The 27692-nt window shown below is 59.2% G+C and overlaps 1 protein-coding gene across 2 annotated transcripts in view; it reads left to right on the plus strand.

Moving 5' to 3' along the window:
- Window positions 1-27692, plus strand: part of LMF1 (lipase maturation factor 1) — an 81933-nt gene that overhangs the window by 36601 nt on the left and 17640 nt on the right. For both annotated transcript variants that reach the window (XM_059415761.1, XM_059415762.1), the window contains exons 4-5: window positions 11255-11403; window positions 25114-25179. In XM_059415761.1, the coding sequence (XP_059271744.1) occupies window positions 11255-11403; window positions 25114-25179 (215 nt within the window). The remainder of the gene's footprint in view (window positions 1-11254; window positions 11404-25113; window positions 25180-27692) is intronic.

Here is a 27692-nt window from a genome sequence, read left to right on the forward strand (position 1 = left end):
GAGCCCCCCCAGGTGTGTGGAGAGAGCCCCCAGGTGCCCCTCAGGTGGTATGTGGAGAGAGTCCCTCCGTGAGGTGGTGTGTGAAGAGAGCCCCCCAGGTGCCCTGCAGATGGTATGTGGAGATGGTCCCCCAGGGGGTGTGTGGAGAGAGGCCCCCCGTGGTAGGTGAGAAGAGGCCCCCAGATATCTTGCAGATGGTGCGTGGAGACATCCCCCCAGGTGGTGCATGGAGGGAGCTCCCCCAGGTGGTGGATGGAGAGACCCCCCCCCAGGTGGTGCGTAGATAGACACCCCACCCCGGTGGTACATGGAGAGAGCCCACAGGTGGTATGTGGAGAGGGTCCCCCCAGAGGGTACGTGGAGAGAGCCCCTCCAGGTGGTACGTGGAGAGAGCCCGCAGGTGCCCCACAGGTGGTTCATGGAGAGAACGCCCCAGGTGGTGTGTGGAGAGACGCCCACCCCACCCCCCGTACATGGAGAGAGCCCAGAGGTGCCCCGCAGGTGGTGCATGGAGAGAACCCCCCAGATGCCCTGCAGGTGGTGTGTGGGAAAGCTCCCTCTCCAGGTTGTGCATGGAGAGAGCTGAGGGTCCAAAGAGTGGTCGTCTAGGAAGCGACATCTAGGTTATCGTGGGAGGGGCTAGTAAGGCAGGGAGATGGTCTGCTGGAGCCACTGAGGGAACCCAGCAGTGGGTGTGAGTGAGCCTGAGGAAAGGATTTGGTGCCTGGGATCTGCAAGGGCAGTCCACAGAACAGGGGCGGTGCTCAGTGTGGCCCTTGGTGCTTCGTCGGGACTGGTGACTTTACTGCTTTCCTGTCCACTCTGTCTGTGCTGTGTTTCTGATTTTGTGGTTTTTGATGGCAAGAAACCCCCTTCCATCTGAGTAAGAGCTGTGTGATCTGCCTCAAGAAAGGCCCGGGGCTTGGGGATGAAAGCTGTGACTCAGGAGACAGGAAGCTGTGATTCTCACCACGCCAAGTGGCTCTCCGCGCCTCAGAAGCTTCTGGACTCCCCACAGCTCGGCCCCTTCCTAAATTCTAAGCACGTATGTGGTTGTGTTGACTCAGGCTGTCACTTGGTGTCTGGGCCCAGCCTGCCTGGGCACAGTACCCGTTCCCACAGTGTGGCAAGGTCAGCGCCCGCCACTTAGAACAGACGCCCTCATGCAGCTCTCGCACCCGCCATTCGGTCACTTGGCTTTAAGACCCAGATTGAGTATCCATAAACGGACAGTTCTCTTCCCTTTTGATGGTGCCAAAATCAGCAAGTATAGTCCTAATCCCAAGGAATATACTGACGGGGGCACACCTGGTGTGGGTATGAGCAGCGGTTGGCTTCTATGTCAACATGAGCTCCATGGTTTGGGAGCAGGACACCCCCTCTTACACGGTCACCAAACGGGAACAGAACCCTCAGTCTTCGTGAATGTGGCTGCCGGACCCCAGGACCCTGGATCCTCCCTCCCCTTTCCTTGGGCCCAGCAGGCTGGCATGTGCGGGCCATGTGGCCGCAGTCTGCTTGCTTCTGGGGGCGGCACTCTCCCCATCAGCACACCGTGGCCGCCAGCCCTCCGGCCCTCATCCGCCTCCAGCTCCTCACCTCCTTTGGGCAGCTGGCCACCGGACAGAGGATGGGGCGACGAAACCGCTGTTAGAGCTTCGCCTGAAGAGTTTGGCTAGCCTCGCCACGCTCCCGGAGCCCTGGATTTCAGCTGCTCTGCTGCTGTCCTCTTTTGGAAAACACACGCACGCTGTGCTGGTGTTTTTAAAAACCTTGTGTGTCTCTCTATAAAGTGTAATGGCTTTCCTTCTGAATATTTTCTTAAAAGACGTATTCCCATACTCACTGTAAGCTTGGCTTCTAGAACAAATGGTGGTTTAAAACCCTGCATTTCACAGGCTGGTAGGATTTGTGGACATGCTGGCAGTCAGTCTAGATGTCCCAGCAGATGGGAGAAGGCCCTGCTCACTGAACTTAGGGTTACGTGACTCTGGGAGTGTGCAACGAGGGTCTGCTGTGCCGGCTGGAGCGGACTGCAGGCCACGCTGCTTAGGAACACGCCCCCCGGCGCAGCCCCCTACAGCCGTACCTTGGAAATGTCGCGGGGGTTCCAGCAGGTTCCAACAGGTTCCAGCGTTGCTGGCCGCCTCGTGAATAAATACCTTGTGTGGGGTTGCTGTGTCTGGAGGAGACCGCGGTGTGTTCCATAGCTGTGGAGGCCTCTCCTGCGGCCCCCGGGCATCCAGACAGGATTCTGTGAGCAGCTGACTGCCTCCAGCCCTGCCATCCCCTGCCGGTCGCTGGTGGGCTAGCCATTGGCTCCAGGCGGCATCAGAGCGGGGTGCCTCACGGGTGCGGGGACTTCTCTCGCTGTCGGTCAGAAAGCACAGGCTACCTTCCCTCGCTCTGTGATGGTGAGATCAGCAACAGGCCAAGTGTTACCAACCCGATCTGTTCCCAGAAAGTTCTCCGTCAGCAGCACCGGAAGGTCTGGCCAAGGTTGTACCAAGTGTCTGGACTCAGCTCCTCGGTACCCGGTGCCCGCCCAGGGCACATGCTCTCATTCTGTCATTCTGCTTGCATTTCTCTGCAATTCTTTTTTTTTTGCGATTTTTTTTTTTTAATTGAATCAACTTTCCTTCTTCAACTCCTTGGTCGCTTGAAACCCAGCTTCTCCGGAAAACTCAAGATAGAACACTTAATCTTTCCCTTGTCAACTTCCAGGAGAATCACTGGTCCCTAAGTGCCCTATAGGGTTCCTTTTAATGTCATTTGCGATTGCTGCCAGTGCCTCTTGATAGTTAAGCTCATTTTCTGTAGATTTTTTTAAACTTTCTGTGTAGGCAAACGTGTTTTTTTTCTATGTCAAGTCTTAGAACTTTTTTCTTATTTTTACAGTGGCTAAGAATAAGTGTTACATAGGACTTTTTAAATCATGTCATGAAAAATTTTAAACATGCCAAAAGAGCTTAAAGGATTGTGTGGTAAAAACCCATATATGGACCATCTAGCTTCTACAGTTTACATTTTACTAGCTTTTTTGCTTTATTTGGCTGATCTCTTCATATCTCTGTCCATCTGTCAATCCACAATCTGTTTTGATGCGTTTCAGAGTCTGTGTCCTGTGACCCACGTACTTGCCCTGATCATTAACTTCAGCACCGCTGGTCGTTCGCTAGACTGGAGCGCTGTCCCCGACAGAGTTCACGTGCCATGAGACGCGCAGATCCTAAGTACACAGTTTTAGTGTTTGGCAAATGCGTACACCTGTGTAACTTGCTGTCAGGATGTAGAAAATTCCCGTCACTCCCGTGTATGCAAAGGGAGGACCCTGTCTATTGTGAGGTGTGTCTGTCCGCACCCATGCTTTCCACAGGGAGGGAAGGTCTGCTTTGTGCCTGGCTTCTCGGCCACTTTCCAGAGCTCCTCCTCAGCCGATACCTCTCTGCAGACAGTGTGCCTGTCCGTCCCCCACTGGGGATCCTTGATCTTGGTGGCCTGTGGGGAAGGGCCATCGTTAACAGGGTATGTCTGAGAAATGAAATCAAAATGACCCAAATGAAAGCGGATCTTCAGTAGCTGACAGTGGGGAACCATCTCCCGCTTTCTCTAGGCTGCAGTATTCTTCATAGTGACGTTTTCTAAGACTGTGTCCTGTGCTCCCAGGCAGCTGATCTGTCCCCCGAGGGACGCGAGTGCCTTCTCTCACTTGTGCTGGGCTGCTTGAGTGCTTCCTGTCCTCCAAAGATCCTTGACTGTCTCCGCATTCTGTCTCTGCGGACGGTTTGGGTCCTTGCCATGTGAAAGCGTGGGGTTCTTGGTTCTGGTCTCGGAACACAGTTGCGGGAGGTGGAAGGGTCTGCATTCAGTCTGCGGTCTGCTCGCCTCCACTGTCTGGCAAGAAGGCAGCTGTCCCTCACCCAGTCACTCCTCCAGACCTAGCGCCGTGTTTTTCTCCGACTGTGGGGGAGGGTTTGTCTCCGGTTGTCGGCAGTCTGACTCTGTGTGGCATTTTTTGGACGCTGTCTTGTGATTCTCTGAGGCTCCTGAATCTGTACCTTTATGTCTTTTACCAAATTTGAGTAACTTCTGCCAGTATATTTTCAGGGTTTTTTCTGCCCTTTTCTCTCCAAGGTTCCAATGATGTGTATGTAGGAACATCTGATGGTGTCCCCCACTTCCTAGGGGTGTGTTCTTTTGTTACTCAATCTTTGAAAAAAAAATCTAGGGGCACCTGGGTAGTCAGTCAGCATCCTACTCTTGGTTTCAGCTCAGGTCGTGATCTCAGGGTCCCGGGATCGAGCCCCATGTCGGGCTCCCTGCTCAGTGGGGAGCCTGCTACCCTCTGTCCCTCTGCCCCTCCCCTGCTCGTGTGCTAAAATAAATCTTAGGAAAAAAAAAAAAAAGATCTGTTTTTCAAGTTGAATAACTTCAGTTGAGCTATTTTCACGGTCACTACCTTTTTGTTCTGTGTCCTCCCAGCTGTTACTGCATTCATCTAGTAAAATTTTAATTTCAGATATTTTCTTTTCCAGTTCTAGAATTTGTCGGGTTGTTTTCTTGTAGTTCTGTTTCTCTGTGCAGTTTCCCTGTCTGTCCATGCCTCACGTGAGTGGAGGCGGGAGGTGCGCGACGTGCAGTCGGGGCTAGCGCATCGATCGGGAGGCTGTGCTGGGACGCGCTGTGGCCCAGTTGTAAATTTTACGTCCTGAGAAGGCGGCATCTCAGCAGAGACTTGACCAAAGGGGCCAGGAACGGGCACTGGGGGCAGAGACCTAAGGTGGGCCTGGTCTCCAGTGAGGGAGGAGAGCCGGGCTGGAGCGGAGGGGTGGGGGGGGCTGTCAGTGGGGCGCCGGCGAGCTTTGCCCTCTCCCTGCCAGGGCCTGTGCATCGCTCGTGTGCTGTTTTCCTCTGGTGATTCACATCAGCTGACTTAGCTGAAGCCCTTCCTCCGTCGTACCTGACCCTTCGAAAAACAAAAAGCATTTCTGGAAACCTGCCCTGACGGCCTCAGGGATGTGGTGCCCGTGGACATCACTGGCCCTTCCCCTCACCAGACCGCCCCCAGGCTTCTCTGCGCACAACCTGGGATCAACACTGGCCGCCGGCAGTGCCCGCGGGGTCCTCGTTCTGTGCCTGACGCCTGCCTCTCCTTTCCATGGCACCGTGGAACGTACACGCTGCCCAGAGCAGGGTCTGTGGGGTGAGCTGCGCCTTAGTGGCCGTCCTGCTTCCAGACCTGGAGCTGCCGGTCACCTCATGAGAGGGCCAGAAATCTCTCCCTCTCAAAGGGGAGTGAGGCCAATCCTATTGCGTGTGGGAAGGGGGAGCGCCGCTGTGCCCAGTGCAGTGACTCCAGGGGAGACCGTGTCTGGGGGGCTAAGGCTGCAGTGCCACCCGACCTCGGTCCTGGGCACACAGCGGCTAGAGTCGTGCGTGACCCCTTCCTGCTGTTCAGAAGAGCTGACCCTCGCGTGGTTCCCGACGCGTTCGCCTATGCATACGGTAAGTGGATGTGCCAGCCTTGTGCACCCACCAGGCCTGCCCTCCTTCGGTGACAAGGGCGCACCCCTCAGCAGCTTCGGGGATGCCCAGAAACCGTACGCACGGAGTATGTGGAAGATCGGGAACAGTGGAGGGTGAAAGTGGGTCACGCCGCAGAGCATGTGGGATGAGTGGCCCGCCTCCGCGGGCACGGGGCCCGTTGTGCACGCAGGCGGGCACTCCCTCTGCTGCATGAGGCAATGCCGTGCGGGGCCCACAGATACAGGGTGTGCCTCAGCGGACACACCTCCTGGGGCACAGTAGACCTGGAGCATCCCTTGCCGCGGCAGCCCCAGATGGCATGACCTGCACGTCTTCAGCATCCTGACAGGCTGCTTTGAGACAGGCTCCGGCTAGTTTCCAAGCGCAGGAAGGAAACAAAAGACAAAGGAATGGTAGTGCATCGTGCCCTTCAGCCGGATGTATGTTAGCTATTTGGAATATATTAATCCTAAGAAATCTCTGTTGCTAGATCTAATTTCCGTGGACAGGAAGCATTTTCATATTTATCCAAAACCAGTAAAGCTAGCTAAGGTCATTACTGAGTTTTGTTTTCGGGCTAGCTGGTGACACCTGCACAGATCTGAGCAGCAGGGGACACCTGGGGCTAGGAAGTCTGGTTGCCATGGTAACTGAGTATTAACCAGCACCGTGACAAAGTGCAGTGGACGGAGGGTCGCTGTGTGGGTGTGCAGGTTACAGAGGTCACTTCCTATTCCCTGCAACGCCCAAGGACATCCTCACAACATAGATTAACAATTTTCTAAATGATTCATAATTGGGAGCATGCAGTTTAAAATGATTTTATTTGAAGCATGAAGCCTTTAACCGACTCTTCCAAAAGTATCCACTTGCTAGAAAATTCACTCCTGTTCACGATTTGTTCACTACTGGACTTAAATCCTGCCTCCGAAATGTGGAGTCCCCGGCTTGCCTCTCCTTTCAGAAACCAGGCTTTGTCTCCTGGACTAACAGCCAGAGCAGAGCCTCTCGGGCCGCATTCCCCTACTCGGTTCATGCTGGTTCTAGGGGATTCTTGGGGGAGACCCACCTCCAACCAGGCCAGGGCTGGGGGAGGCAAGAGTGTGGGCCTATCTCTGGGGTGAGGCTGGCATCAGTACCGCCAGCCCGAGGACAAAGGACTGTCCCCAGTCTGTCCCCTTAGGGCAAGGTCGGTCAGCTCTACAAGCCATTCCGATGGCCTAAAGGGGTCATCAAGGCCAGGCCCCTCAAACGGTGTCCTTTCCTGCAGACACGTGACACATGCTGGCTGTGGCTGGTTGCCACGGCAGGGGGATATTAGCAGGGGTGAAGGCGTTGGTACCCGTGAAAGACATGGTAACCCCAGAACCGTGTGGGGCACTCTGTCACCCCCACACCATGGAAAGGGTCCCTTGCGTCGCCGTGGCCCACAGCCCTCTGGTGCCACAGCCGGACTGTGCACAGCGGACTGGTGGGCTGGTTCATCACTCCCCACCCTGGCGGAGGACCTCGAAGGTGGAGAACGCGGCGTGGAAGAGCTGTGCGTGCTCTCTGGGTGCCGCTGGGAGCCCCGGGCGGCGCCGTGGGGGGGGAGGGCGCCGTGCAGGAGTGACAGCCCGTCAGAGGGGAGGCGTCTCTCTGCCTCTTCCCAGTTTCTAACCCGAGGCTAATGGGTTTCCTGCCCCTCCTGTGGATGGCGGCTGTCACTCTTGAAGGATCTGTAGGTGCCACGCTTCAGTATTCTAAGTAGCTGTAATAAATTTCAGGAAGGTGACGAGCCCTCGCTTGGTACCGTCTCTGCCAGCGGCCGTCTGCAGTTTGCACCTCGACCAGGTCTTTCTCCAGGCTCAGAAGCAGCTGCGCTTGTGCCTCATGGGACCTCAACTCCGGATGACCTCCTCAGAGGCCTGGTGCAGGCCTCTGAACTGCCCTGGCCCCACAAGCCCCTCACCAGCCAGAGCACGTCTGCTTCCCACCACGAGCAGGCAAGACCCGGAGAGGCAGCCAGGGTCCCCCACCCCCGTGCCGTTGGCCTCAAGGCGCCATGCCTTTGGCTGCTCCCGGGTCTGCAGGCACAGGTTGGGCCTGTGGGCGCTGGGTTCTCTGGGTGTTTAACAGAAGAGCACCTTCACTCTCCACATGTCCCCAAGTAGGGCAGAAAGCTCGGTGCCACTGGTATGCTGGTTTTATTTCGAGAGCAGGTCCCTGAGGTGAGCCAGAGGCGCGGGACGCGGGGCCACAGACTGAACCCCTGTGCTTCTGCATGTGCTGAGGGTCCGCGTTCAGCACGTGCCCTGGGGTCTTTCCTCAGGCTCCCCGCAGTGGCCTGGCAGACAAGGGCGTGTGCCCCACCAGTGTGAAATGCTAGCTCGGTGGCACCAGCCAAGAGAGCAGTGCCCACCGGCCCCGGCCCCACAAGCCGCCCACTGACTGCAGGGCTCAGGGCTGTGGCTGCCCTCTGACCTGAAGGATGTGAACAGTGGTGGTTGGCCCCAAGCTCTGGGCAGAGCTACATCGGGGTTCCTGGTCCCAGCAGCAGCACCGGGGGGTTGACCCTGCAGCCTCTCTTGAGTGTGGTCCAGCCCTGGTCCCACTGCCTATCTGGTGACATGGCCAAAGAGCTAACATAGCTTGGGAGCTGCCTGCCGGCTGACAGATGCTCCGGTAGTCACTGTCCAAGTGTCAGGGTCAAGAGTGCTGACCCCATTTCTCTGAGCTTCAGGACTTCCCCCCCCAGTTCACGTGGAAGCTTCCCAAATGTGGCCTATTCACCGCTTGTCTACACTATTGCAAATAAGCCAGTAGGTTTCTGGAAGTGGCCATTCCAGAAACAGGCAGCTCCCTGGACCTCAGGCTTTGTGGCTTCCTAGAGGACGTCAACTAGCCATCCCCCCAGAGCCGTGTGGGACCACACATCGGCAGCACCCCTGAGAGACACCCGAGGGGTCGGAGCCTTCTAGGGTCACCATGGAAGCGAAATGTTTTTCTTAAAGATTTTATTTATTTGTGAGAGAGAGAAAGAGAGAGTTGTGGGGGGTGCAGCAGAAGAAACAGAATCCCAAACGGACTCTGTGCCGGCTCCACCCCACGACCTGAGCTGGTAACGTGAGCCCAAGTTGAGTCAGACGCCGCCCAGCCGACTGAGCCCCATAAGCGGGCATTGGCATAGCAGTGCAGGAGCCAGTCTGCAGTCTCCCGTCCGGAAAAGGGTCTGAGTACAGGTGGAGGAGGCGCAGGCGCCCTCCCCGAGGGACTTGAAGCTGCGGTGAGGCCGCCGTGGAGTCCGCGGGTGGCGTTCAGCGCTTGCGGCGGGGAGCCGTGTGTTGTGGGGCCCCGGCAAGCGTGGGCTGGCCGTCCTCTGCACCTGGCCACGGGGCTGTGGGAAGCCAGCCGTCCAGGCATCTGGTTCTGGGGACGCCTGCCCACCACACTGGGTGAGAACAGTGCTGCTCCTTGTGCCGCAACCCAGTCTGCTTGGCCTTGACAGGATCTGCAGGAGCAGGGGGCTCTGCCAGCGACATTTTCCATCCCAGCGGTGTTGGCGAGTGCTCATGGCCCAGGAGCCAGCAGCCAGTGACCTGGTGGCTCCAGCCGGCTGGGAGGGGTTGGCGAGGGCCTTAGGTGTCTCCACTGTCCCCGAACTCGCCAGCAGGGTAAGGAAGGTTCCAGCAGGTTCACAGGAAGCAGGAGGGCGGCTGACCCCTGCCAGTCCACGTGAGTCCCCGAGGTGGCTGTGTATCCCTCGCCCGCCCCATCACCCGCTTGCCGGCACTTGAGTGGGTCTCTGGGCTCCGCCATTTGCACATCACTTTGACTGGTGTCATTCAAACAACGTGTTAAAATTCCGCTCGGCACATCTGTGTGAAGTGCGGCGGCAATTAGAGAAGGCGGGCCTGTGCTCTGGGGAACGCTCTGCACCCGCGCCAGCGGCTCCGAGTCTGCCAGGGCTTTCCTGTGAGTGTGGGCAGCACCAGCCTTGTACTGGGGGCCGAGCAAACGTGCCCATGACCATGGGGTTCTGGGCGGGCGCCCCACCTGCCCGTCCGTCTCTGTGGCTTGCCAGGTTCTGCCCAGAAGGCCCCGCACCTGCCTGCTCGCTGGGCCACTGCCCCAAACTGCTGCTCCGTGCCGCGGGGCCTCCCGGCTCCCTCGCACTCTCGGCGCGTGGGCGGAGGGCCCGGAGCGGGCGGCAGGCCTCAGAGGTCTCTCCACGAGCAGAAGCGCCCCCTGGGAAGCAGCCGCAGCGCCCGGTCACTTCCGCCTTCTGTGGCATCCCCGGGGCAGTAGGGACATGGCTTGGGAAACAGTCCACGTGAAGCGAGCCCGAGGTTGACGACAGCCCTCTCTCAACACAAGACTGGAGAAACTGTCACAAGGAACAAAGTCTATTTCTTCTGCTTGAGACAAGAAAGGGAGTTTGAAGCAAGTTGTAAAGCAAACTCTTCCAGCGACGTGAACGAGAAGGGAACCTTGACCCTGGGTGCTCTGTGTCCGGAATCCCCAAAACAGACTAAGTGCTGAGGCTTCCTGCCTTTTTCCTCTTGGAGTTCGGACAGGAGTCAGGTCTCCCAGCACTTAGTCACGGCTGGTGGACGCCACTCACTGGGTCTCCACAGAACGGGGCATGAGTGCCCCTTCCTGGACACAGCCCCCACCTCACGTCCCAGCTCCTGAAGGCGCCCCCTCCCCCGCACTGCCCAGGCTTCTGCCTGCTTCTGGAAGCCCCTCTGGATGGGTGCAGGGTGCATGCTGGCAGCCCCAGAGTCCCCAGCACAGGTACCAGGCACTGCCTCACAGCAAACCGTCCTCTCCTACAGAGGAGCGGGTTTGGAACTGGGACTTCAGAAATTCCCGAAGACATGAGAGTAAGCGGGTCCCCCACTTTGTTATGAAAAGTGTCAAACTGCAGAGTTTCAAAGAGGGGGTGCGGTGAGACCCGTAAACCCACCACCTGGGCCACACTGGGCATCCGCTCTGCAAACGTCAACCTGTCCCACGCTGTAACCTTCTGTGCATGTCAACCCGAGTTGCAGACCCCAAGAGCTGTCTGTCCAGCCGTAAAACTCAGGTTCAGAACTCAGTTAAGTTTGTCTGTTGGCTGTTTTGTTTTGTTGCAGGAAGAAATTTACAGTGAAGTACACATTCAGCTGTCTCTGATGAGTCTTGGCCCAGGCACCCCCTGCCCCTCACCCCCGCCAGTGTCACCCTGGAGGCTAGGTGTCCATTTCTCCTGTATCCGTTCCGCTCATTCTTGAGCGTTCTGTGAATGGGACCGTAGCGCACGGACCTTGTGTAAAGTAGCTTTCATGCTGCACAAGGTTTTGAGCAAAGTGAGCTCCTAAGGGGCATGGGCAGCACACAGAAAGGCCAAGGGATGGCAGCCTGAGATCTGCTTCAGGTCCCAGCTCTGGGCATGCTTGTGAGAACGTGGAGCTGCTCCCACTGCCGTGTGCACTGCTTGCTGCGTTTCTCGGCAGCTTCCGGCTCGCACCCTTGCATCCCGAGGTGGAGCTGGGGCCCCTGACGCCGGACCTGTGTCTCCCTCTGGCTTCCCCCACCCTAGCGCAGACCGAGCAGACCCTCCCATCAGGATGTCTGGCCCTACACATCGTCACACCACCTGTTTGGTTTGGGGACCATGTAAGTTCAACTGAGTTTGGTGACTTGCTGCTCTGGAGAATGGCTGGTGCTAACGTGGCCCTTTGTGTTCTTCCTGTCCTCGTTGCAGGATGGGAGTCCCAGCTTCTGGAAACAGGATTCCTGGGGATCTTCCTGTGCCCTCTTTGGAGTCTGTCTCGACTGCCCACGGGGACCCCCCCATCCCAGATTGTGCTGTGGGGCTTTCGATGGCTGATTTTCAGAATCATGCTTGGAGCAGTAAGTAGAACTCTCATTTACTATGTTTCGGGGGAATGCGTCGCAAAGGAGCCATCCCTCACCACCCTCTTGGCTGGGCGGTGCCTGCTGGGCCCCTCCTGCCGCTCTCCATGTTCTCTGGCTGCTCTCCGTGCTCTCTGGCCTACCGTGAGCCCTTGAGATGCCCCCGGCCCTTTGCATGAGCACTCTCTGTGAACGTGTCCCAACCCTGAACCCGCTGCACAAGGGAGACTCACAGAAGAGTCCCCTGGCAGCTGCCCCTCTCCCCACCAGCCCTCCTGCTGGTTCCTGGGACTGGTTTAAGCCAGTAAGGACAGGGACAAAGCGAGACGTGCTAGAGGATTCGTGTCCCTCGGTGCCGTGGTTCTTGGTCCTGTTGCCTTAGGGAACGAAGAGGTCGACCAGACCCAGAGTGGTGGGTAGCAAAGCCACGTTCTCGAGCGAGAGTGTAAAGCTTCTGGAGAGGGCAGGGGCCGGGCTTGGAAGGGGTGCCCTGTGAGCTTCCAACGTGGGGGTTTTACAAACACTCTCAAGGAGCTATCGTAAGCCTCCTGAGACTGGGCCCGTGGGTTGGCCACTACGGTGTGACGGCTCTGACCACGTACTCGTCTGCCTCTTATTGTTCACGTGGTGGTGCTCTTAGGACCGGACATTTGGAGGCTAAGTGATAGTGGCCAGTGTTTTATGGGTCACCGTTTTCTTTTGGGACGTCCTGCGAAAGTCCCCCCTGCAGAGGCTGCAGATAGCAAGCTTTCGTGTCTCATGCACGCGATCGAACGGGATGCTAGTACACTTTCGTCTCAGCTGGCCCGGCTTCTTGGCTTCATGTTGGGGCCCCTGGTCCTGACTACATACGTGTCTGATGAGCTCCTAATAGCAAGGCTCACAGTCCCCGTGTCACCCCAAAGCAGCCACGCCGGCTTCCTCCTGTCTGCGCCTGCTGAGTGCCATCTGCAGACACGTCGCTCTCCAGGGAGTGTCTCCCACAGGCCAGGCGAGTGGGCAGCACTGTCCGACCGCTGTGGCTGCTCGGCGCATGGCCATGGCTGCCTGCCGCGGAGTCTCGGCTCACACCCTCTCACCAGGCCCCGGGCCTGGACGTCCCTGCCACCAACTTCCTCAGGGCCTTTGTAGGTGCACGCGTCTGCCTCCCGTCACCTTTCCCATTTCCAGAAACGCTCTCTGAACCGTAGAATCAGGAGTGACATGTTTCCTTCTGACCCCCAACTGACGAGGCACGGAGCCTGGCAAATTGTGTTCACTTGCTCTAGCACTTCTCTCCTTTGGTAACGAGATCTGGGTTTTTATCCTACAACACTAACTTCTTTCGTACCGGACACCTTGTCATTCAGGTCTGGGAAGTACCTGTTTGCTTGAAGTCTCCCCAGGGGCCGGGACCGGGGGCCAGCATGAACCCACAGACAGCCTGCTTCTGCCGTGCCCGAAACAGCAGCCCCCCCGCCCGTGTCCCCTGCAGTCCAGATGGCCCACAGTCCCCCCACCCCGTCCCCCGCAACTGACACTGGCTGTGTGCCCTGCATCCCCAGTAGGCAGCCTCTCACTCAGTCCGGGGCAGGGTCCGTGTGTCCTGTCTCTGACTCAGGCATGTCCAGCCAGTTCTCCAAGGAGCTGCCTTCTCCCCCACTGTGTACTTAGTGAGCGTGGTGTGGTGCACTCCCAGGGGATTCTGTGGTTGCCCTCGACAGACGCTTTGTACGTGGGAGTGTGTCCACCTCCCCTCTGCTCCGCCCAGCGGCCGTACACCCCTCTGGGGCTGCCAGTCATCGGATGCCCTCGCTCCCCAGGTCTGCGTGGCCAGCAGGAGTCTGTCTTACTGCCGCATCGCCCTCAAATGCTGAGCAGGGCCCACTCTTGCTGGCGATGGGTGGTTCCTGAGCAGCACAGGTGTCTGTGGGCACAGAGGGCCCCGACTGCTTATGGGACCACCAGGAGCCTGTGCTTACGTGTTTCTGACACCCTCCAGGATGCCAAAGCAGCTTCGTGCTGGTGTGGCGGCCGCCTGTGGTCTGCTGATGCCGCACCCGGGGCTCTCGAGAGCGGCCAGAGTACAGAAGCGGGGTGCTCTGCCTGGGACCTGGGTGCCCGTGCGGGAAGCCACAGGAGCATGCGTCTGGCTATGGTGTAGCCGGGAGGTGCTCAGCCCCGCGCAGGCGTGCGCGGCTGCAGGTGCTGGGAGCAGCCCTGTGGAGCCACGAAGGGTACGTTCTCTAGACTCCATGTCCACGTCACTACCAGGACGGCCAGCCTCCTTTTCACTGTTCCTTTTCCGCCACTGAGAAGTTCCCGGCTGCGTCTCGTAGGACACAGTTAGTAGTGGGCTGAGGCTCCGTGCACATCTCCCACCTCATCTTGATTTTCTACTCAGCTGCCTTTAAAGATGACAGCATGGTGCTCGGTTCGGCAGCACATATACTAAAGATGATAGCGTGCGCAGTTTCCTTCGCCGCGGGGGACCTGCCTGGGGCAGCAGTTTCATCAGGTGGGGGGCGGGAAGCCAAGGGCCCAATGGGAGCACAGCCAGGGTCGGGGCGCGGGGCACGGGGCGGCGGAGCTGTCAGGATGCTGGGCGCAGGGCTTGTGATACCGGGAGGGGAGTGGCCCCCACGGGGCCTGCCGGCACCCCCAAGCACCTTCCATGGCATCGTGACTGACGGCTAACCCCAGCTGCGCAGGAGTTACTGGGAAGAGGAGCCGTTCGTGCTTCTGTCGGTGCACTGGGTGCTTGTCTTCCTTTGTGGGAACGGAAGCAGAGAATGCATGGGACGGGAGAGCGGCAGCCTGCACAGCGCCTGCTGCTTAGGAAGTGACAGGGTGTGGAGGCCGCCAAGGACGGGGCTGCCAGCAGCTGGGAGCCCCGGGCCCTGGCCTGTGCCGATCTGGAGCCTTGGACACGGAGGCTGCGGTGACGGTGTCTTCCGCAGCGCTTCCGCTGTGCTGAGAGCTCAGGCCTCCCACGGTTGGGCGGCACAACCTCCCCTTCTCAGGGCTCCCACGTGTTCATGCCACGTGGGGCCGTGGAGGAGCGGTGGCAGTGGGCTGCCCGGCTCTCCCTACACAGCTGGAGATGACCCAGGGTGTTGTGCGGCCCGCATCACACCGGACAGCAGACAGTGGGGCTGGGGGAAACAGCCGGCGCCCGTTGGCTCTGCTCCACCTCACGTCCTGCTGGACTTTGGGGGCAAGGTACAGGAAGGAGGGCGCTGGGCACAGAAGGAGCCCCAAGGAGAACACGGCCCGTTGCTGTTGGAGACCTGCGACAGTGCCCAGCTCTGATCTGACCAGGAGAACCCAAGGCCGTGCAAACCCTGACCGGAGGACAGTCTTCAGAGTTACTCCCCAGCACTCTGCAGGGCTGAGGTCATGGAGTGCAGGGCATGGCTCCGCCCGGGGAGCACAGCCACTCAGCCTGCGTGCTGGATGGCCCTGGCACAGGGGAGGACTTCTGGGGGGAACTGGTAACATCGGGCAGCGTGGGGAGGTTCTGGCGTGAAATGAACGTGACAGGTGCGCAGGGCCTCCGTGCCGTGTACACAGCTTTCCCGGGCGCTGGGGTGTTCTCGAAGTAAAAGGTAAACAGCTTACATACTTGTCGTGTATGGAGGGGACAGTCCGAGAAGACACTCCGCTCTCTCAGACGTGAATTACCAACAGACAGAAGAAACAAAAACTCTGCGAAATGTCAGGAACAGCGCACCTTTCCAACTGCGTAACTACGGGCCCAGAAGCCCTCGCCAACGCATTCTCTCAACATTTACGGCAGGAAGTGTGTAAACTCGGCGCCGTGCATCCAGAGAGCGGAGAGGAAAGCCTTCCCAGCTCAGGTGTGTGAAACACGGAGGGCAAGGGCGTTTCAAGAAAAGAACGTTCCGGAGCGCTAATCTTCAGGAGCACCAACAACGTTTTGACCCGTTAGCAAACGGAAATCACCGGCACACACTTTTTGCCAAAGGAGGAGTCCCCCAGACCAAGAAAGACCGGCATCTTCACCCAGGTGCCGGGGGGTGTGGTTCTCTGCAGAGGGCCAGCGAGCCGCGCACAGGCACACATCGGAGAGGCACACATCGGAGAGGCGCTGAGAGCAGTACCCTGAAGTCACACGTCCTGAGGGTAACAGGGTGTGTCTGCAGTTTGCAACGGGCCCAGGTTTCTTAGAACACGGAGGACGTTAGCATAAAAGACAAAAACAGGTGAGTGGGACTCCGTTGGGATAAAAACCCTCTGCTCCTGGCGGATGCCAGTGGCAGACCAGGAGAGCGTGTGGTGGGTCAGTGAAGAATGCATAAAACCCAGTAACAAGGATCACTCGGCAGAAAAAGGGGATGGTTTTATCAGGTAGTTTACCAAGACCCGTAGATGGTCGCTGCCAGCACCTGAAACCCCACTCAGCCTCACTGGCCACCGCAGGAAGAACTGGACAGACAGATGGCAAGCATCCCAGCTAGGGCCGCCCCAACTACCACCGGCTGAGCGGCTTCAACAGCCTAGACTTCCTCATGCCTCTGGAGGCTGGCAGCTGAAGACCAACGTTCTGGGGACTTCCGTGCCCAGTGGGGATGCTTCCTGGCTCATGGACGGCCGCTCTCTGCTGCGTCTTCTGCTGGCCAAGGGGCAAGCCCCCGTGTCTCTACTGTGTGTGCCTATCCTGTCAGGCCGGGATCCCAGCCTCCGGCCTCTCTGACACTTAGCTCTTTCCTCAGTCTAAATATGGCCACACGGGGGGCTGAGGCTTCAGCCTGCAGACTGGGGAGGACAACTCGAGTGGGTGGGAGCAGCTAGGCCATTACCTACAAAGTTGGCCTCCTCTTCGCTGTTGTGTTCCCACCCCAGGGGGACGGAGCCAGGGGAGCCGGAAATGCGCTGCCTATAGCCTCCCCCGGCACCAGGAGCTAGAAACCAAGCTTGGCCCGTGAGCGGAAGCATGAGGACCAACCTTGCTGACTCCCCAGAATGGAACACAGAGGACCACGCCATCTCGCAGGTGGCGTGCTGGGGGAGAGAAGTCAGACACACTGTCCAGGTCCTTGTGCAGGGCCTTCCAGAACAGCAGGGCCAGCACGTGGCCATAGCCAATGTTCTGAGAAATGTTTCTGTTTTGTTAGAAGATGTTACACTTCTCCAGGATTTGGCGGGGGGACTCCTGGGGGGGGTGGGCGGACACTCAGAGTGTCTCCTGTGCTGATGGGGTAGGGGAGCTGCAGGCTTCCTGGTAGGACAAATCATTTTTTGAAACTTAACGAGGTGAACAGCGGTGGGGGAAGCAGCGGGGGAGATGGCGGCGGGCCCCCATGTTGAGCAGAGATCTCTGTGTTTGCGGGCAGGGCTAGAGACAGACAACACGGCAGTTTCTCCTTGCCATGCCTCTGCTGAGTGCCAGAGAGAATCGTGTGCCCTGCACTCCTGTAGGACCACCAGCTCAGCTGGAAGCTTCAGCTTGAGACAGTACCACAGGACCGGCTTCCTTGCCAACTCTGGGCACAACTGCAGGCATGGGCCGTGTGGGGTGGGACACCCTGATTTGTCTCCTGTCCTTAGCGCCACCAACAGGGAGGTTCCACGATGCCCCAAACCCTCCGCTCCTGTTGACGAGCTACACTCCGGCAGCTCCCTCCATGTGGCTGCGAGCTGACCTGCTGGGGGCTTCTCCAGGGAGCAGGGCTCCTTCACGCTGCTGAGCCGGGAGCGGCCGTGTGGTACAGACCACCCCCAGGCCCCCTCCCTTGGAGCCATGGCACAGGTCCACTCCGCGGGTTCCCCTGTGCCCTCCCGCTGGAATGGGGCAGACACGTCCCAGGTGCATCTCTGGAAAAGCTCTGGAACCTTTCTTGCCTGTTTCAGCTCAGTTTTCTCTTTTAGCTGCATAGATTTCAACCATATTAGTGTGGAGAATCTTTTTCATTTGCAGAAAATGGCAAAGAGCGTGGGTGTCTGACTCACTGTATTTAAGGTAATAGTTTGCCCTTAATTATGCTTTAAAAAGGTTTTCACTTTGTTCTCAAATCTCTGCTTTTGTCAAGACAGAAACGCCTCCGTGTTTGTAGCTCCATTGAGACTGGCCAGTTTCAGCGGGGGCAAGCGGTCACGTGCGCAGCCAGCATCCGAAGCCCGAGTGCTTTGCATCTGGTGCCTCCGTGCCCCGAGTCAGACCAGGCCGCAGGCTTCCACGTGGCTTCAGAGCCACGGCTGTCCTGGCCCCTTGCTGTGCCAAGGGCTGAGCCCTCCATTGCTGGAGCCCTGGCAAGCGAGCAGGACGGCAGTGAGGGGAGGCAGGAATTGGTTTCTGTCTGGACAGCCAAGACCATCTTCTTCATGGCCCACCTTCCGCTCAGTGCCTGTCTGGCTGTGCACCTGGTCTTGGTTTGCGGCCATAGGCAGGCGCTTGACAACTCGTCCCGTGAGAACCATGCAGGGGGCTCGCTGGCCCACGAGGAGGAGGAGCGTGTGCGGATCAGGCCAGGGCAGGGGAGGAGCGCTGCAGCACACCTCAGCGCAGGCAGATAAGGACAGTCAGGGCACCATGAGATCGCCCTTGTGGGGGCGCAGCAGCCTCTGTGGGCTTGGGCTCCGTTGGTCCGCGCGGCTTCCGTGTTTCTGCTCTCTCTGCGGTTCTTCCGGAACGGCGTGTCGCGCTTCTCCTGACTGTGCGTCCTTTTTACTCTTGCTTCACATTAGCCAAGAAATGATACCCTTGGGGCGCCTGGGGCGCACTGTCAGTTTAGTGTCCGACTCTTGGTTGCGGCTCAGCCCATGGTCTTGGTATGAGCTCGAGCCCTGCAATCAGGCTCATGCTCCGCAGGGAGTCTGCTGGAGATTCTCTCTCCCCCCTCCGTCCCTCTTTGCCCCTCCACCTCTCCAAAAAAATGAATATCCTGAATTCTTAATGACCAAGTCACTGCTGAAGTAAGCCATTTGGTTCAGGAGCTGCGCATTCTGCGGTGGCTGAGCAGGTCACCTGCATATTCAGTGAATGGAGAGTGCGATGGTGGGAGGCAGGGGCCCGTGCCAGAGCCCCCAGACACCTGCCGGAAGCTGACAAGGCGTGAGCCTCCCCGTCCCATACGTGTGGAGCCCTGGGTGGCCTGCCAGGAAGAGATGCCAGTGTGTTCTCTGTGCGGCTCCGTCACGGGGTGACCGCAAAGCGCCTGTTCTGCTTGTGCTCACAGCTGTGTGCTGGCGACGGCTGCAGCGCCCACTGTGGGGCCCTCCCACTGCTCCACGTGTGTAGACTGTCCTGCAACCACCAGAGGAGGAAAAGAGCGAGGACTGTGCACCTGCATTTTTCAGGTCAGTATTCGGCAGAAGCAGGAGCCCCGGTTGGGCTGTGGCCACAGCCCCAGGAGAAGGTGCTGTCCTCAGCCCACAGGCGGGTGCGTCTGAGGCCCCTGCTGCGAGAGGCCACTGTCTGCAGCCTGACAGCCTAGATGAAATGGACACGTCCCGTCACACATGCACTTCCCAAAACCAAGGAGGAAACAGGAAACCTAAACTGCTCCGTGCCTATTAAATACATTGAATCTGTAAACAGAACTCCTTCCAGAGAGAGAAGTGTGGGCCAGACGGCTTCTCGAGCAGACGCCGGAGGAGGAAACGGTCGTACTCCTACCCAGACTGTGCTGGAACACTTGCCAGGTCGTTTCGTGACTGTGAAACCAGACTCGTGGCGGTCATTACAGAGCAGGAAGAGACCGGCATCCTCCTCCCCCAGGAGCAAAGCGCAGAAACCCTTAGCAAAACACCAGCAAATCAAATCCAGCACCCAAGAAAGGCGTGGTCTATCTCGGGAATGCAAGGCTGGTTTAACGTTTGAAAATCAGTGAGTGCAGCTCACTCCGGTAACAGAAGCCCAAGACAGGTGCGCACCACAGTTCAACGCCTCACCGTGATAGCTGGGGGGCCATCCTCCGGACACATCTGAAAGCCCGGCCAGCCCGTCCTGGCTGCTGGGGATAGGAGCACTCGCGGCAGCAGACCAGGCCACTGTCTGTCCTTGCCCACAGTCAGCGTTGTTAGAAGTCATGGTGCAGGAAAATAGGAGAAAGAAAGACAACGCATAAAGCTTGGAAGAAAAGTAATGACACTGTTGTTTACACACGTGATCAGAGAAGCAGAAAGCCTGGTGGCATCTGAAAACCAGCTCGTGAAACGAGTGCGTGAACTTGGCAAGGCTCAGGACACATGGTCAGCGTGAAGCCCGGCCGTACTTGGTGTGCCATGAAGGGATCATTCCAAGAGAAGATCCGGGAAGTACCATCTCCAGCTGCCACAAGAACCACCAGGGCCGCAAGGCAGCCTGTCTGCAGCTGTCTGAGGTGCGTGGGCGGCCGACGCCAGGACGTGCACCTGGCCTCACAGGCAGGAAGACACTGTCACCGCCATGTGTTGTGTCCACACGCGTGTGCAGATTCCAGGCCGTTCCTGTCACAGTGCCAGCAGGCTTTCTGGAGAAGTTAATATGCCGACGGTCAAGCATACACGGGAAAACAGAATTTTGGAAAAGAACAAAGCTGGGAGACATACTTCCTGGTTTCACAGCTTCACGTAAAACTTAAGTGTGGCACTGACCGAAGCTAGAGAAATGGACCACGTCTCTCCTGCCAGTGGACACTCAGCCAAGGGTCCCAGTTCAAGTCCATGGAAAAAGGAAAGCCCGTTTTTGCCGACAGAGCCGAGGGGAGATGGTGAGTCTGCAAGCAAGGACGCTTGGGTGTGGTTCCATCGCACCAACTCTCGTACGAGATGGACTGGATGGAAGTGCAGAAGCAGCTCTACCAAGTTCTAAAAGGCTCGGGAGAGCGCCTTGCGGCAGTAGCCCACACAGCAAGTCGGTCGTGGCCAGCCGAGGCGTGAGGTCACACACCAGGGCTTGGCTGACAAACACAGATGCCAGGAAATAAAGGTTCCCGAAGAGAATGCACCTGCACTTACCTTGGGGTAGGTGAAGACTCTCTGACAGAACACAGAATACAGTAACTATGAGAAAACAAAATGTTGCTAAACATACTTCATTGATACTAACATTTCTCTGATCAAAACACAGCATTGAGAAGAGAGGCAAAGAGTGCACAGACCCAACCAAAAACTGACATCTGGAACACACCGCAGGAGAAGGGCGGGCACCAGGCTTAAGCACACATGGAGGACGGACACCGGAGGAGTCTAGGCTGGGACCAGCACATCCCATGGGCGGGCACCTCGTGGGGCACGATGCTGGCTCGGGGATGGGATGCAGCCTCAGGGAGAGCGGTCGGCCAGCCCCCCTGCAAGCCAGCCTTGCACTCCTGCGGGTTTGCCGGCAGAACGGAGAGCCTGCGTCTACATGGGGGCGGGCACACACCGCACGTCTGTTCATGACAGGCACACCTCGGGACAACCATGGGTCCAGCGACACAGTGTAAATGGTGGTGCTGGGGGTGCATTCGTAAGAGGCTGTGTGTGGACGTCTGGGGACAGGCAGAGCTGGTGCTGGCTACAGCTGCCTCCCGCCCAGCAGGGCCTGGGCACGCCTGGGAAGGGGTCCCCAAGAACGTTTGCGGGAGGAGTGGCTGCATCCTGCACGGGTGACCTGACTATGCGGTTGTCAGGAAGCACGGGACATTCACGATGGGTGTTCTGTTTCATGTGGTCACTGAGCCCGTCATTCAGAGCGTGTCGTGGGTCTTCTTCTCCCACACAGGACTTGCTGGCAAAGGCAGCCCCAGCCCTGGGGGACCCCAGCCCAGAGACCACCAATGCCCAGCAGACGCCGAATGTGGGGCGTGGGCTCCGGGGCAGGTAGCGCACTCCTCTCTTTAGCCCAGCCCATTTGTGCCAGGGCCCCTCGAGGCTCCAACGCTGGCTGGCAGCAGGACAGTGTTTCCGGGTGCACGTGGAACATGGGCCCGTGTCTGCTCCGCACCAAAGCAGTTGCTCCCTCGGTGTCCAAGCCGTACCCCTTGGGAGACTCGCCCCACTTCTGTGAGAGGGAGAAGGGGCTGTGGCGAGGAAACCCCCCAGGCTGCACCTGCGTCGGCTCTTTCCTTGGGAGGTGAGTAATCTGGAGCTCTCTGGGAAGCAGTTCTGTGTCCGGGTGCCCCCCCTCCTGAGGGTCTGGGTCCCGACTGGCACTGAGGGGACAAGAGAGGTGCTGCCAGCCACCTCGAGCTTCTGACCATGGGTAGAAGTCAGGACTCTCCCTCGGACTCCCATTCCTCCAGTAAAACTGCGTCAAACATAATGGAGTAAGTGTCACATGCCCCCATGAAGGCGAGCCCCGCGTGGCTGTCACCGGGTCCTTGCCATCCTGTCCCGGGATCCCCGCTCTGAGAGGAGAGCACGTCCTCCAACCTGCCTCATCACGTTCGTGCAGACAGCAGAGCGAGGGGCCGGGAGGCCGGACCACACCCCCGCTCGGTCACGGCAGCGCTGTGACCTCTGGCCTCAGCTGCAGACCCCACTCATGGCCGCACGCTCGGTACCTCAGCTGCTGTCTGCCTCCGAACAGCCTGGGCCTAGATGGGCAGCGAGGCCTCGTGGCTCCTGAGCGCCTGCAGTGCTCCCAGCTGCTGCAGGCAGCCCCTCACGGGCCGGGGTGGAAGGAGACGACACCGTGAGTCACCCCCACACACACAACACTGTTTTCCCGGCACCTACCGGCCGTGCTGACTCCACCCTGCACGCTGGACCCCGGGGCGGCTCCTGCACCGCTGTCCCCGGGCCGGGAGAATGCCGGCAGCACCTGCCACGGCAGGAGACTGAAGGCGTGGGGTGCAGTGGGATGGCTCCGTCCCGAGAGGAGCCCAAGCGGTCCTGTGACCCCAGTGCAGAGCAACAGCTCGTGACCCTCACCCTCACGTACACTCAAGACGTAGAGGCCCCCACACGCCTGCGCAGCCCCCAGAGGAGAGGGATGGCGGGAAGCCCGAGTGGCGTCCCAGACGGCCAGGCCTGCCCGCAGGAAGAGTGGCGTATCCTTCTCAGCCCATGACCCCATTACTGTGTGCAGTCCAGGGTCATCGAGCCTTCTGGAACTCGGAGGGGAGAAGCCCCAGCGTGGCCCAGCCCCCCTGTTTGCAGAGGTTGGAGGCAGGGCTGCCCGTGGGAGAGCAGGATGCCGTACGCTCTCAGGATGGGGCTGCTGCAGACAGCTCCCTGCGCCTGGTGCCCCCACAGGCCTGGCAGCACAAGGAAACAGAGGTCCTTCCTGCGCCAAGGCCTTGGGCTGCCTGTGTCCAAATGGGGGTGTCAGAAGCATGTCCTCAGACCCGTGAACATCTGGAGAGGCCTGTCCACTTCCCTGGGCAGCTGCCTTTGTGCTTCTGCCTCCCCCTCACTGCGCCAGGCCTGAGGCTGCCCCGGCAGGCCTGGAATGTTCCAGTACCTCGCACCCTCCCTTCCCCAGAGAGCAGGCGTGGACAGCTGTGGTCACGTGGCTCTCTCTGGGTCTGGCCTGGTACTGGCTTGTCTGAGCCATTTTTTCAGAACTAATTTGGGGCTGAAAAAGGCTGACAGAAGTCTTTGTTCCTTTGACGCTCACTCAGGAAGGAAAAATCCGTGGAAAATCTGACATGTGCACTACAGGGAGAAGTCAGCGGATGGGGAGGAATATAATTACTCTCCGCTCCCGGAAGAATGTCTCAGATCTTTAAGTGTCTCGTATCAGCTTAGAACTTGAATGACATTTTAATTATTTTGTTTTTTTCTTCTCTGCCTGGTTCGAGTCTCTAAAGAAACCCACTCTTGGATTCCGAGGGGTGCGGGGAGCGGAGACCCGCTCACGGGGCTGTCGCGTGACAGCAGCTGCTCTCCCGCCCTGGGGGGACGCACTTGGTCTGGACCGCAGGCGTGCAGGTCTTCCTGCGTGTCCCACAGAGGGGCACCCAGGGGCTGTGTCTCCCACATTGCTATGCCCAAGCAAACCCAGTTCCCGGAAGGACAGGACTCCAGTCTCCAAATAGTACCACCCAGGTGCCTGGTGGCTACAGCTGGGTGAGGGGGCACAAGGGCACCCCCGAGGGGCCAGCTGGCCGGGGGGGCTGAGCACAGCGAGTGCACGACCTGGTCCGAGCAGCCGGTGGTCAGGGCTTGGGACGCTGGGGTTCTCGGAACTCTGGGACATAGGTTTGTGATCCGGCCGTTGGCAGCATGTTGAGCTCCTGCCGAGCTCCTGTGCGTGGCCAGAGCGTCATTTCTCAGGCTTCGGGGGCCCCAGGGGCTGCCACATGTCCCTGGGACTTCTTGTCACATCTTGTCCCTGCCTCTTTGAGTGTTGCTGTGTCCATGCCGCTCCCCACTCAACACCCGTGTTGCCCCGCAACACATCCTGTGGGCTCTGCGTCCCAACTCCTGGGTGGTCCTTCTGCCTGGATGGCCACAGGGCTGACACAGGACCGTCCTGTTCCCGCTAAGAGCCCTCACCACCCCAGGGTCCTTCCCTGCGTCGAGGTCCCATTTTACATGTCAGCAGCAGGGCCAGTACCCAGGTCTGCGTCCACTCAGCTTGGCATTGCCACGAGGCTGTGCTGCCCACGGGACTAAAGCCCATGGTCACGGGGCGCCCGTGAGAAGGCAGAGCTGAGGCTCCCGCAGTCATCCCTCCTGGTGGCCGTCCTCCCAGCCTCAGCCCTGGCCAGCTCTGTCCTTCCCCGAACCACACTGACATGGTGGCCCCGGCGCCCCTGGGCATCGTCCACCATGGCCTTTCCTGGTCTTCTCTGCTCCAGAGGCGCCAGTCTCAGGCGTCGCTCACCCCCGCTGCCTGGCGCGTCCGTGTCTGCTCCACGCTCCTCCAGCCCATCCTGCTTCTCCGTGGCTGCCCGCCCTCCTGCCGAGGAGCCCAGCGCCTCTTCTCTGCCCACGCCACCCCAACCAAGGCAGGCCCGCTCCCGTGCCGGGATGGGCCACTGCAGGGGAGTCTGCCGACGGGGCGGGCGGGTGAAGCTGGGCTTCGGCCAGAGCAGCAGCAGCTGTAAAAACCGGCATCACGAGAGAGCCCAGCCGCGTCCCACACTGGTTTCACGGGCCGCGTACCTCCTCGCCTCCTTGGAACCACGAGTCCACGTTTAGGCTCCCCAGTGGAGCTTCCAGTGCTGGCGGGGATGGCCTCTGACTTAGGAAGGGAGCCGTGAGTTCCCGAGAGGAAGTAGGGAGCAGGCATGGTGCTGGGGACCTCGGCCACAGACCATTCAGGAGACCCTCCTCCAGAGCGGCAGAGCCGTTCCCTGGACACTCGGGTCAGGCACCCGTTTTCCCTGCGTGCTGCGCAGAAGTGAGCCTCGGGCTGCCGGGAGGGGATCTGCAGGCCCCGAGCTTCTGAGTCGCTCGCCGCCCTCCTGAGACATGCAGCCCCCTTTCCTGGCTCCCTCGGCCTCTGGCATCTGTCCAGCCGTAGCTTTGCTTTCCTGTCCGCTTTCAAAGCCTCCGAAGTGCGATGGTGCTCAGAGAACCGGAGTTTCAGGAAAGCACAGAGGTCACCACGTTCACCCAAGGAAGCTGGTAGCTGGACGCATCGCATGCATGTTGGACTTGGCCATCGAGGGCCTGGCTGTGCTGTTGCTGCGGCCACTTATGTCTCTCCTGTTGCACATCTCAGGCAGGAGACGCCCTCCTGCCGCTCCCCTGAAGCCTCCTGGGTTGCACCTGCGGCCAGTTTGCACGCCCCCTGGGACCGCTGGCAGCCTCGGGAGTGGCTCACGCTTCTGTGTCTTGCCTTGGCAGGGCCTGATCAAGATCCGGGGGGACCAGTGCTGGCGGGACCTCACCTGCATGGACTTCCACTATGAGGTGAGCTGCATGGCGGCCGCGGACCCAGCTCCCTGTCCCTGCCTGCCCAGTCCAGGGGCACCGGCCCTCATACCGCAGGCGCAAGCCTCTCGGAGGCCACAGCTCAGTTCATGGAGGCCCCTCCTGTTTGCTCTCTTGGCAGGGCACAGGCAGGTCACACGGGCGCTTGTAGGACGTCCTGTGTGCTGGGCTGGCGGGGGTCTCCTGGCCCCCACGGCTGTGGTCCAGGGGTCCATTCTGGCTGTGGGCACTGGTCCCTCCACTGCTGCGTGTGGTCCTGCCCAGGTACCCCCTGCTCCTGGCATCGGGGCTGCCAGACATGCCTCCGACAGGAGTGCATAGTGGGGAGCTGCTCTGCCACATGTCCTACCCCCCAAATCAGGGCACATGGACATGGGAGGAGGTGCAAGTCCTGCTGTCCTCAGAGACCTATGGCCCTCTCCCCCACCTCAACCCCCAGCTTTAGGCAGTTGTCATCCCTGCCCCCCACTCCCTGGGACCCCACCCAGGTCCGAGCTCCTCCAGACATTCCTGTCCCTGCTGCCCGCTCACATGTTTGTGGGGGGCTGGGACCGTGTCTCCCCGTGAATGAATTAACACGAGGGCACTTGGGTCAGAGCGACCTCATCCACTCGTCCGTGGACACAGCAAATGCCTGTCACGGTGTCCTCTGCCCCTTGTCGGCCACAAAAACACTGGTGGTGCCTGGAGCGCCACCTGTCAGATGGGACACTTGCTCCGTCTCCCACTCACAGCTACGCAGCAGCTATCCTGTAAACGCTGCTGGGACCGCCCCACTCCTCCTGTGGCTTTTCAGTCCTTGGTGTGTCAGAGCTGCTGCCTCCCGAGTCCTGGGTGCATCTGCGGCCATGTCACCTGTGACCCAGCCTGGCAGCAGGGACGTCCTGCAGGGGTGTGTTTGGCGGGGAGATCAGACTGGAGATCTCGCCCTGTCCCACCAAACTCCCCTCCCCTCCTGCCCAAGGGCCCATGAGTCCCTCCCTTGGTTCCAGAGCCAACGCCCTGTGTGCTATGCCCGTGGCCTTGGGTGCAGCCGAGGGCACAGCTGGGGCTGCTGAGCCGCGGCCCCCACCAAGCACAGCGGAACCTTCCTCTAGAGTTCCCAAACCAGCCCCAGCACTGGAGGCTTCCATATGTCTCTCGGGCTGGTGAGTCCAACATTTAACTGTGACCCCGGGACACGGTTACAGCTGTTTTGTCCCGTAACTGGGGGAGGGTCTGGTAACCTGGAAGTAATTTGAATCAAGGTTGAAGTTACCATGAAAGCTATGAATGTTCACTTGGCAGAAGCCGTGACTCGGTTATCTCCGGTGGGTGGTGGGGAGGCCCTGGGCCTCTGTGCTCTGTGCCCCTGCGGTTTTACTGATGTTATAGGAAGAGTATATTTTTGTGTGTGTCCTGGGGACTGGGTGGGTCAGCGCTGGGGCCAGGAGGCAAATGCAGTCTGGTGTGTGCTCCTGGTGCAGCCCATGCCCTGCAGTCACTGGGAAGGGCAAGCCCCGCCAGACCAAGGCCAAGTCCATGAGATACAGGGACAGAGCATCAGGGTCAGTGACGGTCGCTGCTGCAAGTACTAGACTTGAGCACAGGTCCATGTCACTCCTGCTTTTCGTACAGACCTGTGCTGCCCGCCCTCCCGCAGCCACACTGGCTCACATGCTCCTAAGGAAGCGACCTCACAGCTTGACTCGGTTTCCCCCACTTGAGTAACAACCCTGAGGTTGTGATCAGATTCGTGGCCCGTATACTAGAGTGTGTGCTCAGGTAGGCTGCTCCATCGGCGTGACCGAGTACCCAAACAGGTGGGTGCTTTGCACGTGGTTTTCGGTTACTCCTTTCTGATTTAGTTCATCATTTTCAGAGACAGCGTGTGTCCACTCAGACCTGTGTCGTGGCCCAGAGCGTGGCCTCAGGGAGCACTGCCTTTGAGCCGACCACAGGAATGTCTCGTGCCGCATGACTGCTCCCAAAGTTGGGCTGCGGGCTCGGTGCCTCCCGGTCTCCTCCCCGCTGTCCGCTCGTCCTAGTACAGTTGAGAAGGGCCCAAAACGTGCAGCAGCAACTGTGGGCGCGTGGGCCCCAGCTATGGTGTCTGCTGCCCACGCGGTGGGTCTAGACACTCTGGTACAAGGCACCTAAGTGTCGGTGCCCTGGGGCCTCCTGGTGATCCCCAGTGGCCTTAAGAAACCACCTTCTGTCCCTGGTCTCGGTGCTTCCAAGGTCTGACAGCCGCCCCCGTGCGCCCTCGCCTCCAAAGTGTGCGTCTCACATGCCGCTGTGCTGGGTCTTGTCTTGGGGGTATGACAAATTCAGCCTTTTTTTTTTTTTTTTTAAGATTTTATTAGAGTGTGAGCAAGAGGGCGCACAGGCAGGGGAATGGGCAGCGGAGCAGGGAGCCAGCCATGGGGCTCGATCCCAGGATTCTGAGGTCACGACAAGCCGCCTGGGCAGCCCCGGGTTCTGCCTCGGAGTGCGTTTGGGCCGCCCGCACC

This window comes from Mustela nigripes, chromosome 11 (assembly GCF_022355385.1).
Source record: "Mustela nigripes isolate SB6536 chromosome 11, MUSNIG.SB6536, whole genome shotgun sequence".
Lineage (NCBI taxonomy): Eukaryota > Metazoa > Chordata > Mammalia > Carnivora > Mustelidae > Mustela > Mustela nigripes.